At 33.5% G+C, this 15,411-nt stretch overlaps 1 protein-coding gene across 2 annotated transcripts; it reads left to right on the top strand.

Moving 5' to 3' along the window:
* The first annotated feature begins 314 nt into the window (after positions 1-314).
* LOC111694980 (putative uncharacterized protein DDB_G0289263) lies at positions 315-14,971 on the top strand. 2 transcript variants are annotated; one of them, XM_023464082.1, is made up of 13 exons: positions 315-399; positions 1,139-1,398; positions 3,205-3,284; positions 3,779-3,837; positions 5,006-5,047; positions 5,272-5,449; positions 6,174-6,524; positions 7,246-7,432; positions 8,945-9,208; positions 9,635-9,671; positions 12,554-12,778; positions 13,923-14,012; positions 14,719-14,971. In XM_023464082.1, the coding sequence occupies exons 1-13, from the start codon at positions 344-346 to the stop codon at positions 14,954-14,956; spliced, it is 2,067 nt and encodes a 688-aa protein (XP_023319850.1). In that variant the 5' UTR covers positions 315-343; the 3' UTR covers positions 14,957-14,971. The 2 variants fall into 2 exon arrangements, with proteins under 2 accessions (XP_023319850.1, XP_023319851.1); XM_023464083.1 differs by lacking the exons at positions 3,205-3,284; positions 3,779-3,837 and having other exon boundaries at positions 4,993-5,047.
* Positions 14,972-15,411: the final 440 nt, after the last annotated feature.

Below are 15,411 nucleotides of genomic sequence, written 5' to 3'. Positions count from 1 at the left end.
CATTGTTTATCTCATCTGCTATCCTCCTTTTTATTATGAAGAGCGTTGAGAGAAGGGAGTCTTACGATCCAATCCTGAGAAATACCACACGGTACATATATTAGGTCTTTAGGGAAATCGCTAAGTAGCGAAACAGTTTTAAATTAACAAGTATGAATATACAACTCCGTAAGTTTAAAGCTTGTTGAACTATAGAACAAAACATGATTGAAATCAACGAGGAGAAATCGAATTCATTTCTCCCTTGGTTAGTTCAGATTGGAGTGTTTGTCTTCCTTAGTTTTAAAAAAACTAAAAAAAATTCCGAATATTTCAGATAAAAAATGTGGAAAGGATCTAGAAGATGATGATTAAAAACTTGGTTATCCTCTGCATGATGTTCTTGAAGTCAGTCATCAGGTTAAATTAATTTCATTTAATAAACAGCTGAATGATTGGCATCTCCATTCAATCTTTTGTTTAAAAATGTCGCAAAACTCAGGAATAACCTATAAACAGCTGAATGATTGACAAACCATTTTGATTAAAAATGTAGTCAAATACAGCTCAATTACCATCAGACATCTGGATGATTGTCATCTCCATTCAATCTTTTGATTAAAAATGTAGTCAAATACAGCTCAATTACCATCAGACATCTGGATGATTGTCATCTCCATTCAATCTTTTGATTAAAAATGTCACCATATAATAACCAATAAACAGCTTGCTGAATGATTGTCGTTCCAATTTAATCTATTAGAAATGCAGCTAAGTACATCGAAAATCATTCTATTGTTTATCACTGTACCAATCCTGATCCAAGTTCTTCTTTCCAAATCTGTCCCTTTGCTGGATTTTTAATCCCAAAGAAATTGAGTCTTAGCCACAAACTTAAATTTTCAAATCCCTATATATTTGCAATCTGAAAGTGTAAACCTTTGATATTTCAAACTTAGATTATTTGATCTAACATAATTCATTGATCTAACATAGGGACACTTGAAATTACACGCGCTTACAGTCTCTTTAAGGAGTATTTGCAAAATCCTGTTGAATCTTTGCGTCAGAACGTGCATATTTCATTTTACGGCTAGTGGTGAAAGCCGCTGAGTTTATTCTGTCAAATGTTTATTTAATATTTATTTCTGAATTTCAGTTTGGAGAAGTTAAAACCGGGAAACCTAGCCGAGCAAACATTTTACAAAGAAAAATCTTGGAAAACTAATCTTATCCCGTCTTCAAAACTTCTCTTCTCCTCAATCCGTCCCTCCTCTCTATATCCATCTACATTTCTATCCTTTTCCTCAACCCGTCCCTGCTCTCTATATCCATCTACATTTCTACCCTTCTCCTCAACCCGTCCCTGCTCCCTCTATCCGTATACATTTCTACCCCTCTCAACACAAAATATTTCAGGAAAGACACAAAACATTTAAACAATCAAATTAATCTTTAAAGGGATTGTTTAACAATTTAATATCCCAATATATGCGCCGTACGCGTAGTATGATCTTGGTGATTGGAGTATTATGAGTTTTTTTTTAAATGGGTTAATAACCCTTTTAAAGAAAGCGAGGTGTTACAACTTAATTTATTAATATTTGTAATTTACTAGGTTTTTAGCCCATTTTCTATTTCAACTTTTGATTGTGACTCTGTCTGTGAGCACTGAGCATCTTCTGTTTTTACTAGAAAAAAACAAACAAAAAAAGTTTGCGGATTTCATAATATTTTTTGCGCATTTTCAAAATTTACAAGATCCATAAATCTTCCCTGGGTTCAAGTGAGGCCCCACACAAAATTTTGGGCTCGATTGGTTCAGCCGTTTTGACTTTCATTGGACAAAAACAGACAAACAGACAGACAGACAAGCAAAGTATGTATTAAGATTGATATATTTGAGAAGATTTGAAGCAAACGATGAAGCTCAGATTACTTTGTATTTTATGTATAGAGACAAGTATGTATTTCATAAACATTCGTAAACGGATATACCCACTATAGAGACGAATATGTAAACAGATATACCCACTATAGACACGAATATGTAAACAGAATACCCACTATTGAGACAAGTATGTAAACGGATATACCCAATATAGAGACGAATATGTAAACGGATATACCCACTATAGAGACGAATATGTAAACGGATATACCCACTATTGAGACAAGTATGTAAACGGATACACCCACTTTAGAGACGAACATGTAAACGGATATACCCACTATAGAGACGAATATGTAAACAGATATACCCACTATAGAGACTAATATGTAAACGGATACACCCACTATAGAGACGAGCATGTAAATGGATATATATACCCACTATTGAGACAAATATGTAAACGGATACACCCACTATAGAGACGAATATGTAAACGGATATACCCACTATAGAGACGAGCATGTAAACGGATATACCCACTATTGAGACAAATATGTAAACGGATACACCCACTATAGAGACGAATATGTAAACGGATATAACCACTATATAGAGACGAGCATGTAAACGGATATACCCACTATTGCGACAAATATGTAAACGGATACACCCACTATAGAGACGAATATGTAAACGGATATACCCACTATTGAGACAAATATGTTAACGGATACACCCACTATAGAGACGAATATGTAAACGGATATACCCACTATAGAGACGAATATGTTAACGGATACACCCACTATAGAGACGAATATGTTAACGGATATACCCACTATAGTTCATGATTAACTAACGATATGCGTTTACCTTATTTTGTTTGATTCAATAGAAATTCAAGTCAAAAAAGCAAAAATATGAAAATCGATATTCATTATTCATTGATTGAATAAATTGAATTAAACTAAAAAGAACACAATTTTAGTGACGATCTGCACACAGTACATATTTCTTAAATTCATAACTTTCTGTAGCTGTGGTAAGTATGTAATCATTATACTTTTCTGAAATCTAATTTTAGCCCAATCGGTCCAGCCGTTTATCCGGCAATAGGCAACATATATATGAATGTCTTGCTTTATTATACAGATTTTTAGTTTTAAGACTTAAAAAGCAAAAAATATGAAACTTTAAAAAATAAAAACAAAAATGGTTAGTTTTTTAACTTAAAATCCCATCGTATAAAAAGTGCATCTATTAGGAGAAATATATTCTAACTCAGACACTTCATTTCACTTGAAGTAAAAGTTTGTGTATAAAACTTGCAGAAATTTGTTCGAACAGGGAACAGGAAACCTATAAAACTAAGTTGAGTTGTTCCCGGAGGAGAAGAAGAAGGAGGAGGGAGGTGGGATACTTCAATTGTTTCATATTATTCATTAATATTTAGATATTGCAGGCGTAAATAGACTTAACAAGGGGGGAAGGACTTTGGGTAGCCCTGAAAAAAATTCCAGATTACAATGAAAAAAAATACAAGAAATATTGGGATAAAAGAATTGTAGATGCAATTCCAAGCGACCCTCCATTCGCATTTTTTGCACAAAACTAGCTGGCAGATTTATGCTGCAGAAAAAAAGAAAATGGTCAGAATTTTCCACTTTTCATGCTAGAAAAACGGAATTTCCCCACATTTTTTATCAGATAAAGGTTTAAAGGGTACCGTTGTGAATTGGAATTGGAGGGACACTTGAATATTACAATGACAGTAGCTTTAAAAAAGAAAAATTCGAAATTAGTATTTCAAAACCTTACGAAGTGTGATACCATTTTATTTCGGTAAGAATTGATTATACTTTGATTTTCCGTTAGCTCTCTTTCTCTATCTTCTGAATATTACAGGAGAATTCATCCCTGGGATACTACGCTCTACCTCTTCCTTATCTTCCTGCGGATGTTAGGAAACCCAAATCCATTCCATTCATATATTCAATATGCTTCATGATACAGGATATATGTATTCAATATACATCATGATACAGGACACAGAATACAGGACATACATATTCAACATGCTCCATTATACAGGATATTTGTATTCAATATACATCATGATACAGGATACAGAAAACAGGACATACATATTCAATATACATCATGATACAGGATATAGAATACAGGACATACATATTCAATATGCTACATGATACAGGATATATGTATTCAATATACATTATGATACAGGATACAGAATACAGGACATACAAATTCAGTATGCTTCAAGATACAGGATATATGTATTCAATATACATCATGACACAGGATACAGAATACAGGACATACATATTCAATATGATTCATGATACAGGATACAAAATACGGGATATTAAGAATGAAAGATCCAGACTCCGATGTCAAGGATATACATGATACAGGATCCAGTGTTTAAAGGATATACTGGATACAGGATCCGGTGTCCTAGACATAGAGGATATACAATCCGGTTAACCCGGATATTTAGGAGCCATGGCTAGTTCTAAGACACAGAATACAGAAGAAGTAAATACAATATCCAGGATTCAGGATCTAGTTTCTGTGATAATAGCTCCAGGATAAAGGTTCTAGGATTTACAATATCCACGATACAGGATCCAGGATATAATACAATAGGATCCAGTATATATACAATATCCAGGATACAGGTTCTAGGATATACAATATCCAAAATCCAGGTTCATGGATACAAATAATTTTCCAAAAACCAAGATCCAATATACACAGTAGCTTTTTTTACATTGACAAATAGTTAAAAAGATGTATATTCTTTCTTTTTTCTATAAAAATTGCACAAACCTTAAACTAAAGTAAACTGCAGGTTAGATTGAAATCTTTAATGTTTTCATCTTGGTTCCTCTTATTAAAGCGCTACCGAGAAGAACAAAAATGTTTTGAGTTTCTAAAAAATGTGACCAGATAAATTTGATTTCTTGCGAAAAAATGAAAACTAAAGGTACTACAAGGTCACAAAGTTGTTCTAGAAGTGTCGCAAAAATTTGACTTTCTCTTTCTCTCTAGTTTGTAGAAATCTTTTGTTCTTGAATGATAAAATTGTGAAGGATTGGTTTACAGGGATCAGCTTGAACACCTTCAGCTAGCAACTCCAGTAGATAAGTAAGTTTATATCAGTTAACATTACAGTTTTTTCAATTCAAAATTTTCTGCAATTATTTTTGGGAATTAAGTATTGTTTTCATTTTTTATTTGCATTTACTATAAAGAAGATTTTTTTAAAAATTGTTAGTAGAATGCTTTGTCAATTTGTTATTTTTAATTTCAGGATTTTTAATAATTTTTTTTTGAAATTTGAAAGTTTATTATTTGTTGTTGTATTGAAGAGACCTGGTTGAACTGGCTAACTCATTGTATCCTGGTGTACTACCTGAGGTCGTAAACTATAATACAATCTTAAACCCTGCAGCTCCAATCTTTGATCCCTTCCTACTCGGCCAACCTCATATAAAGGATGAGAAGGGTCCTCCAACTTCAATCCAGGATATTCTAAACCAGCTCCAGGGACAGATTAATACAGGAGGAAACCAGGATCATATTTTACTGTTACTTTAAGTTTCTGTTTAGATGCCCCGTACTGTACAACAGATTAGCGTACCTATTTTATATTCTTTAAATTTAATTTTAAGACTTTTTAAGTAATTGAAAATTGCACGTGTGAGCTATATCAAGCTGAGTAAAAAGCCAAATTCGTGGATTTATTTTAACCCCTGTCTAATTCGTGGATTTATTTTAACCCCTGTCTAATTCGTGGATATATTTTAACCCCTGTCTAATTCGTGGATATATTTTAACCCCTGTCTAATTCGTGGATATATTTTAACCCCTGTCTAATTCGTGGATATATTTTAACCCCTGCCTAATTCGTGGATATATTTTAACCCCTGTCTAATTCGTGGATATATTTTAACCCCTGTCTAATTCGTGGATTTATTTTAACCCCTGTCTAATTCGTGGATATATTTTAACCCCTGTCTAATTTGTGGATATATTTTAACCCCTGATTAATTTGTGGATATATTTTAACCCCTGCCTAATTCGTGGATATATTTTAACCCCTGCCTGATTTGTGGATATATTTTAACCCCTGTCTAATTCGTGGATATATTTTTACCCCTGTCTAATTCGTGGATATATTTTAACCCCTGCCTAATTTGTGGATATATTTTAACCCCTGTCTAATTCGTGGATATATTTTAACCCCTGTCTAATTTGTGAACTTCTTCAGGACACCGGACCACCTAGTGATATAAACTATTCACCGCCAAACACTCCGCCACCGGAGCTAACCTATCCGAAACCAACAACTAAAAAACCTCAAGTTTTCTCCTATTCCCCGGCGGAGAAACATAAACCAACATCAGCTCCGTATAAGCCTGTACCTACCTCAGCTCCATACAGACCTGGATCCAACCGCCCCTCAGCTCCGTATAGACCTGGATCCAACCACCCCTCAGCTCCATACAGACCTGGAACAAGCATAGCGCCGTATAAACCTAAACCTGAACCAAACTATCCAACCAGGGATCCTGCTCCTCCCAAAAATGATTACTATCCTATCCATGAAGAATTTATTCCGGTGATTAGTTTTTAATTAATTACCTGAGTCTAAAACTAAAGAATGCGCGAATTTTAAGTTCGAGGTTAAAAGTTCTGTAAAATAATGAATAGCTACTTAAATATTAAACTTTCTCAATTTTAAATTTGAATTTCCCGGAAAAAATCTGAACCAATCAGAGAAAAGGATTTAAAGAATTATTACGTAAGTATCGGTATTCGGTAATCAGCTGTTTTTTTAAATTTTAAGTTACGTGACGAAAAACAAAACATATTTCTAGTCACATATTGAATGCCTCTTACCGCTGAATGATGATAGACAAATAGGGATTGCGGGATTTCAAGATTTTAACCATGTGATTAATTTTAACTCGTCGATTTCGGCGAGTTAAATATTTAACCTCACGGTTAAAGTTCAGGTTTAAATTAAGTCAGAAGTGGCATTTAACCATGAACTTAAAATTTAAGTCAAAACTTTTCGTTCTTTAGTTTTGGACTCTGATTAAGTAAAAAAAAAACACTTTTCCAATTATACATTACCCTCTCCCCCCCCCCTCCACCGGCCCCCTCTTCCTTATATCTTCCCTTTTAACCACCATCAACAAAAGCATTATCTTCACCATTATACATTTATCTATGTTACTTTCTCAATAGTTCTTTTCCTCTTTTTGCTCTGTTGTAAGAAACCCCTAATCTTGGCTTTGAATGAAGTCTGATTATTCTTCAATTCTTTTATCCTTCAGGATCCGACTCCCATCAATCCTAAGGATCAGAAGCCCGGCTACGAGAAGCCTGTGAAACATGCACAACCTGAACATGGATACAGTACAACTACTCCGCAACCCTACTCCACTACTCCGGGTCCTGTTTATAATAGACCAGCTCCAGGGTTAAACTACAACCCACCCAGTCAAATAAGTAAACCAAAAGGTAACTTCATGACCGTTCGTACTCGTTAAAAAAAATGCACAGTATTGACAATTTAATTTTAGTTTTGATTAGATTTTGAGTTCATAATTTGTGTTCATGTATGATTTTAACTCATCTTCTATCTATAAATTTGGCTTGTCTGTTTGTTTGTCCGTCTGTCTGTCTGTTTCTATAAACGTCAAAACGGCTGAACCGATCGGGCCCAAATTTTTTGTAGGACATCATGTGACCACAGGGGAGGTTTATGAATGATAAAAATTTTTAAAAAATGTGTTTTAAAGGTTTTTAATTTTGTAAAAAAAATTAAATTCTTGAAAATCCGTGAATTTTTTTTCAAAAATCCGCAAACATTTTTTCTTCTTTGTTTTTAAATGTAAAAAAAGAACATGTTCACAATTTAAATAGAAGATGGGCGCGAAGCGCCCTAAAAGCCTAGAAAGAAGGGCGCGAAGAGCCTTGAATTTGTAGTATTAAATATCCACAAACCAAAGAAACGTTTGTCAAGTGCCTGAATTTTTCAATAACTGGTAACATATCACAAACTTTAATTTTCTCATTATATTTCTTTCCAATCTAATTATATATCTTTGCAATCTAATTATATATCTTTGCAATCTAATTATATATGCAAAGGACAAAGGAATTGAGTTTTTCCCTCAACTTAAAATTTTCTAATCCCTATATCTTTGCAAATTAAAGTCGTAGACCGTATATATTTTTAACTAGAAATTATACTAGATCGAATAATCAAAGTTTGAAATATAAAAAGTTTACGCTATCAGGTTGAAAAGATATAGGGATTAGAAAATCTGAGTTTGTGGCAAAGACTCAGTTCCTTTTTTGCAGATTTCATTTGCCTTTAAATAATGAAATAACAGAGGTTCATGTGTTTAAGCCTGTATTTCTATTAAAAGTCTATTACATTATTAGTTATGTTGTGGTTAGTAGTGCTAACTTTAGTAATTTTACATTTCCCAATGGGAAATATTCTATAAACGCTGAGAGTTAGAAACAGATAATACTAAATATCAAAAATGTTCAGGGCCTGTTGTTTAAGCAATATTCACTGAAAGAAATATAGAAATAAAGTCTAAATAAAAAAATTATGTCATTTAAGTTTTAAAAATGTGTTTATTTATCTTATAATCTTTAAAAACATTCAATAGTATCATAAAGAAGGTTTTTCATGTACATGATGTATGGATATAGTAACAAATTCAAAATAAAATGTATTTTAAACTTTTGCTTTTCTAATTCTTGAAGATATGGAAGGCAAAAATTTGAAAATTAGGTAAAAAAGCAAACTTTCATTGAAAGTTTTTTAAACGTTGAAAATCTAAAAAAGATACATTCATAAATCTGAAACATTGGAGAAACGGACAAAGTAATTATTTCTTAATTATCATACCACATTTTCCCTTTTTTGTCCTAAGTATACTTGCCACGGGGTGATAGTGGTTTTGAAAAAATTCTAAAATTTAAAAATTGTCTTTTTCCATATTTAATATTTAGGCCCCAATGATTACTACGCTGTTATACCCTATAAAGACATCAACAAACTATTCGATCTTCTAAACAAGCATGTCAGTCAACCTGTTAAACATATTCCACAACCTAAGAAGAAGAAGAAGAAGAAAGAACCTCCCAAGGACACGATAACAACATTCCGAATCCCGCAGGAAAAGAAGAAGAAAAACCCCGGTCCCGGTCGGAAGAAGGTTATTGAGATCTGTGCCAAGAGCAACACGGGATTTTTTGCACTTTTTGCTTTCTTAGGCAGAACATTCGCCTTTTTTAAATTTAACTGAATTTTTATTTTAAAGGAATTGAGTCTTTCCCCCAAACTCTGAGTTTCTAATCCCTTGCCACCCAACTTCGAAGACCCAAGATATTTCAAACTATGAATTCTGCTGCTAGATCAGATCATCTTAGGTTGAAATATCAAAGGTTTACACCATCAGGTTAGGAAGATATAGGGCTTAGAAATAGTGAGTTAGTGGCAGATACTCAATTCCTTTACATGCATCCTACAGTAGAGTTTTTATATGGATTGATTAAGTCTTCCTTGTATAAGACGGAGTTTCAATTCATTTCCTGCACCTGGGGTTTCAGTTCGAATCTTTATAAATGTTGAATTAATGATTCCATAGTTTTATGGGTTTCCCTGTATGGATTTTGTATATTTAAACGGAAAATGTTCAGTGAGTGCTTTAAATGTAACAATCAACGTAATGTTCAGGTAAATATTTAATATATTACATTTTTTTAATGATTGAAATATTTTGCACAAAGCGCGGCGAAATAATCCCCCCCCCCTCCTGGAATTTTGATCTCAAAAACCCTACAAAGTTACTGACCACTTTCCTCACACTCTAAATTGTTAATAGTACTTATATCTCGATGCATCCAGATCGTGTAAATTTTTGATATTTAAAATTCGACTTTTTGATCTACCAGACATTAAAAAATATAAAAGGCTATTAGGTTGCGATTTTGTAGGAGTTTGAGGCGAATGTTCGGTTCGTTCTTGTCGATTTCAATAATCTGTAAGATTATTTGAACCAGAATTCAAAACAAAGAAATGAAATCCTAAAAGGAATAATTACGATTTAAAAGAATTGGGCCCGCAAATCCTTAAAAGGAGTCTTTACAATTTTCTCCTTATAGACGCAACAGATAGAAGTAAGATTACTAGCGATCACCATCGATAATCTTTTGATGTAACCCTATATACCCCATTTTCATTTTTAGCAAACACTCTCCTTAAAGAGCCGAGCCACTGCTAACCAAAATGTCCACACTCTCACGCAAAAATCGAGCATTATTTTGCCAATTACTCCTTCTAGCTTTATGAACAATAGCTTTGCAGTTTCTTAATGCATTTAAATTGGGCTACTGATCAAGTATGAATAAGATATCAATGTTTATAAAAGTGACTTGAACATTTCTATTACAGAAATACATAAACGAATTATAACAATAAAAAACGTTTAAACCTAGAAAAACTACAATATCTCCCATTTTATTTATCCAAAGATTTCAATTGGGTACCGTAGTGAATCGGGCATTGTCATCTTTGCACGGAAGGTCACTTTTTCTTACAGATCCTTAATTTCTCTTATATAATATCTCATCAAATATTAAAACTGAAAACTATCAGATCTTGTTATTCAACTTTCTTGCAGAACTTTACACCTTCCCTCATACTCTACTCTTCAAACTTATACATTATATTAAACATTTACATCCCTTCTCTTCTCTCAACCTTATATACATAACCTTTAAAACATACATATTGCATATAATAAAGCTCTTTAAACTTATACATTATATTAAACATTTACATCCCTTCTCTTCTCTCAACCTTATATACATAACCTTTAAAACATACATATTGCATATAATAAAGCTCTTCAAACTTATACATTATATTAAACATTTACATCCCTTCTCTTCTCTCAACCTTATATACATAATCTTTAAAACATACATATTGCATATATTAAAGCTCTTCGCTCATATATATGTATATAAATATGTTAGCCAGAGCTGGGAGAACGGCTGGACCAACATGGCTGAAATTTTGTAAGGAAACCCGTGAGTACCCCTTGGGGGTAACATTCTATAACTTTAGCTAAAATCATAATGTGATAGTTAGCGTGGGCAAACGGCGGGACTCGGGAGTAACGATAACGTTGAATATATATCAATACCTGGGCGACGCCGGGTTCCCAAGCTAGTAATAACATTAAATAACGTTGGCTATCGAGATAGATAAAAGAGTCTAGAATCTGAAGAATTTGAAAGGGTTAGAAAAAACTGAGAGTCTAGGGAGTCTAAAGAGTCAATAGTTTAAAGAGTTCAGGGAGTTTAGAAAGTCTAGGAAAACTAAAGATTTTAAAGAGTCTGGAAAGTTTTAAAGAGTTTGGAGAGTTTAAAGAGTTTGGAGAGTTTAAAGAGTCTGGAAAGTTTTAAAGAGTTTGGAGAGTTTAAAGAGGTTGGAGAGTTTAAAGAGTTTGGAGATTTTAAAAAATTTAGAGAGTTTAAAGAATCTGAAGAGGTTGAAAAGTTTAGAAAGAGTCTAGAGAGGCAAGATAACCTAGAGAGTCTAGATCGAGTTTAGAGAATCTAGATAATCTAGAGAATCTAGAAAAGCGGGAGAATCGGGAGAATCTAGAGAATCTAGATAATCTAGAGAGTCTAGAGAATCTAGGCAACCTAGATAATCCAGAGAGTCTAGAGAGTCTACAGAGTCTAGAGAGTCCATATGAGTCTAGAGAGTCTAGAGAGTCTAGAGAGTCTAGAGAGTCTAGAGAGTCTAGAGAGTCTAGAGAGTCTAGAGAGACTAGAGAGTCTAGAGAGTCTAGAGAGTCTAGAAAAGACTAAAGTTCCTGTTTGAAGATAATCATATTATTTAAAGTATGAAGTTAAGAGAAATACTTCGTCACCCATCAAGAAGCTAATTTTGTTAAATTTTACTCTTTCTCTTCAAAACATACCGAGCCCGGGATAGGGAGAAGATAACATATTAAACATATTCACAAGATACCTGGTCTGTCTCTCATGAACATTGAACTTAAGACTTAACTTGGGTCTGAAAGTCGTCTTACTATTCCAGAATTTTCTAGTTCTCACTGTAGTTCAGTATGGGGTGAATTAAACATAATCACAAGAAACCTAATCTGCACATGTTTTTTATTTGTGAAGTTACAAACAGGTTTTATAATTTCTAAATATCAGACACACCCCTCCTCAACAAATAAAGGTTTGATTAAAAACACATTGGATGCGATCTGTCCCAAGTGAAAGCTAGAAATATCAATCTCCAGTCCCCCCCCCCCGCTTTATTGGATAAAAAATACTTTTTTCTTTATTGAAAAGATTAAATTCACTCAATTTCCGTCTATAACTAAGCTGCAAGAATCCACAAATCACTTTCAATTAAAATTATCAATTTTTAGAAAAAAACAAGACAATAGCTCAATCGTTTCTGAACAGAAAAAAAGTTTTCAGATAGTTAATATGCTACTCATTAAATGAAGGGTAAAATGAAGTTATGTCGACTAGTCTCTTTAAATAACCTCGACGGGAAACCAAATAAAAATAATTGATATTTTTCAGTTTGATGTTAAACATCATGATAACAGCTACTGGAGTTGGAGCCGGGGTCGGAACTAACGTTGTTGTAAACAATAACAATAACAATAACAATAACAACAATAATAACAACAACAACGATAACACTAACACCAACATGAACAACAATGGGCGAAAGAGACGGGATTACCGGGAAAGAATCTCTGAGAGTATGATTGTTAAATTACTCAATAATCTTGATATAAACAGGGATTAAACCAATCAAATCTAATTTTTTCTAATTAAGAAATCGACGCTTTGATTGGTTTGGAATTTAATTGGTTTTGTGATTGGATTGGATTAACTTACTGAGTGAGTCTGGAAGATGGATAAGGATGGTTTGGTGGATGGATAAGGATGGTTTGGTGGATGGATAAGGATGGTTTGGTAGATGGATAAGGATGGTTTGGTAGATGGATAAGGATGGTTTGGTGGATGGATAAGGATGGTTTGGTGGATGGATGAGGATGGTTTGGTAGATAAATAAGGATTGTTTGGTGGATGGATAAGGATGGTTTGGTGGATGGATAAGGATTGTTTGGTGGATGGATAAGGATGGTTTGGTAGATGGATAAGGATGGTTTGGTGGATGGATAAGGATGGTTTGGTAGATGGATAAGGATGGGTTGGTGGATAGGTAAGGATGGTTTGTTGGATGGATGAAACTAGATTGGTTTGATAGTTTGGTGAAGAGATAAGATTAGTTTAGTGGATTGATTTAGTTCTTTGGTAGATTGAAAGAGATTTTTTTTTCTGGGGGGGGGGAAGGATTGATAAATGGATAAGATTAGCTAGAGGTGGATGGATATTATTTGTTTGGTTTTGTGGATGAACATGATTGAGTGTTTTGTGGATGGATTGGATTTTTTTGGTTTAAGTGGTTGATGGATGGGTAGGCTTGGTTTGGTTTGGTGGATTAATGGGTTTGGTTTGGTTGAATGGATGGATGAGTTTTGTTTGTTTTGGGGAATATATTAATTTGGGTTGGTGTGGATAGAATTGATTTGGTTTGGGTGTTTGGAGCATAGGTAGGATTTTTTTGGTTTGGTGGTTGGATGGGTTTGGTTTTGTACATTGATAAAATTGGTTTAGTAGTTTGTTGAATAGAATGGTTTGGTTTGGTGGATGCATGGGCTTAGTGGATTGATAGAATCGGTTTGGTTTTGAGGATTGGTTAAATTGGTGTGGCTTGGTGGATGGATGGGTTTGGGTTTTGGTGTTTTGTTTTGATTTTCTTGGGTAGTTTGGTGATTGGAATGGTTTGGCTAAGAGGATTGATAGAACTGATTTAGTTTGGAGGATTATTATGATTGTTTTGGTTTGGTGTGTTGATAGAATTGGTTTGGTTTGGTAGTTTGGTGGATGGATCTGAGGGTTCAAGTATCCTGGCTGTAAGGGAGGAAGCAGTTCTTCATTGTTTTCATCTCCTCTCCTCCATCTACAGGATAAACAAAAATTTTCAAATATCGGAACAAAAATTTGAATTTAGCGAGAAAAAATTGTATGAAAAGATATGTTTAAAAACATTTTTTATTGATGATTTTATTCCGCCTCAAAACCAGCTGATATAAGTTGATCCCACAACGTTTGTGAAGTTAGGTTTAAAGAACAGTAAGATTGACTTTTATATCATTATCAATGTAATCTGTAGAGGTTTGTTAAAATATGAAAAGATATTCCTCAAAACTAGTTGTTTATACAGTGTGATTCTATACTCATGTTATTTTCTGTTTCAAGAAACATAAAATGATCATTAATTGAGGCAAGTTCAGGCAGGGTTATCTAAAATCATGTTATGAATATCTAAAACTAGTTTAATCTTATTAGCAGACGTTCAGATAGGGTTCGCTTAAGCTGAGAACTGGATCATTATTTGGTGTTGTATTTTTAGATGCTCTGCAAGAAAACAAATTAAATTTACGTTTTTTTCCCTTTTTTTTAAGTTTTACAGAAAGCTAAAATAGTGGTTAGAGTTTTTTTTTCGATAAAGAGAGGCTTAGGATAGATACATAGTAGAATGGGAAAAAATACCGAGTACAATTTTTTTTCCTTTTTGGGACGCCCTATTGAGGGTTGCTTAAAATTCTTTGACAGTCTCTTAACTATGTCTCTTCTTATTCCTAAAAAGTTGAAAAGTTTGTTTTCTAAAGATATGGAAGCTGTAAACATGATATACAGGACTGGGATCTTCTCTCCGATCTATCATTCTCAAAACAGGAGATGGAATCCATACTCAACTCTGATAAAACCAACCCGAGTTTAATTCTTGAAAATTCATATCTCCAGAATCTCCAGGATAGGCCTGCTCCGAACTCAGAGATGTGCAGTAAAGACGATATTTTGAAGAAAATATTTGATTATGTCCTTCTAGATTATTATGATAAATAAAGTGTTTTAACTTTATAGTTTGTAACCTTCAACATTTACGGAGATATGAATATTTGATACAAAGATTTAATTATATTAGTTCAATGCTAAAAACTTTTGAAGACTGAGCTGAAAACTTTAGAATGGGATATCCTTAGTCCCTTTCGGTTAATTAATCTAAGCTGAGCTGAAATCTTTAGAACGGAATATCCTTAATTCCGATCGGTTTATTAATCTGGAGATTAGTAACAAGAGGAGAACAAGCATAATTTAATTTGGAGATTATGAAAAAAAGAGTGGATCAAGCATTGATCCCGATATCCACCATTCAAAAGTTCCAAACTCTGGGAACTTTAGAATGGGATATCCTTAATCCCGATCGGTAAATTAATCTGGAGATTAATAACACGAGGAGAACAAGAATTATTAAATCTTGAGATTAAGAAAAAGAGGAGATTAAATATTAATCCCGATAT

This window comes from Eurytemora carolleeae, unplaced genomic scaffold, assembly GCF_000591075.1.
Source record: "Eurytemora carolleeae unplaced genomic scaffold, Eaff_2.0 scaffold66, whole genome shotgun sequence".
NCBI classification, from domain to species: Eukaryota; Metazoa; Arthropoda; class Copepoda; order Calanoida; family Temoridae; genus Eurytemora; species Eurytemora carolleeae.
This window is presented reverse-complemented; position numbering and strand designations above follow the sequence as displayed.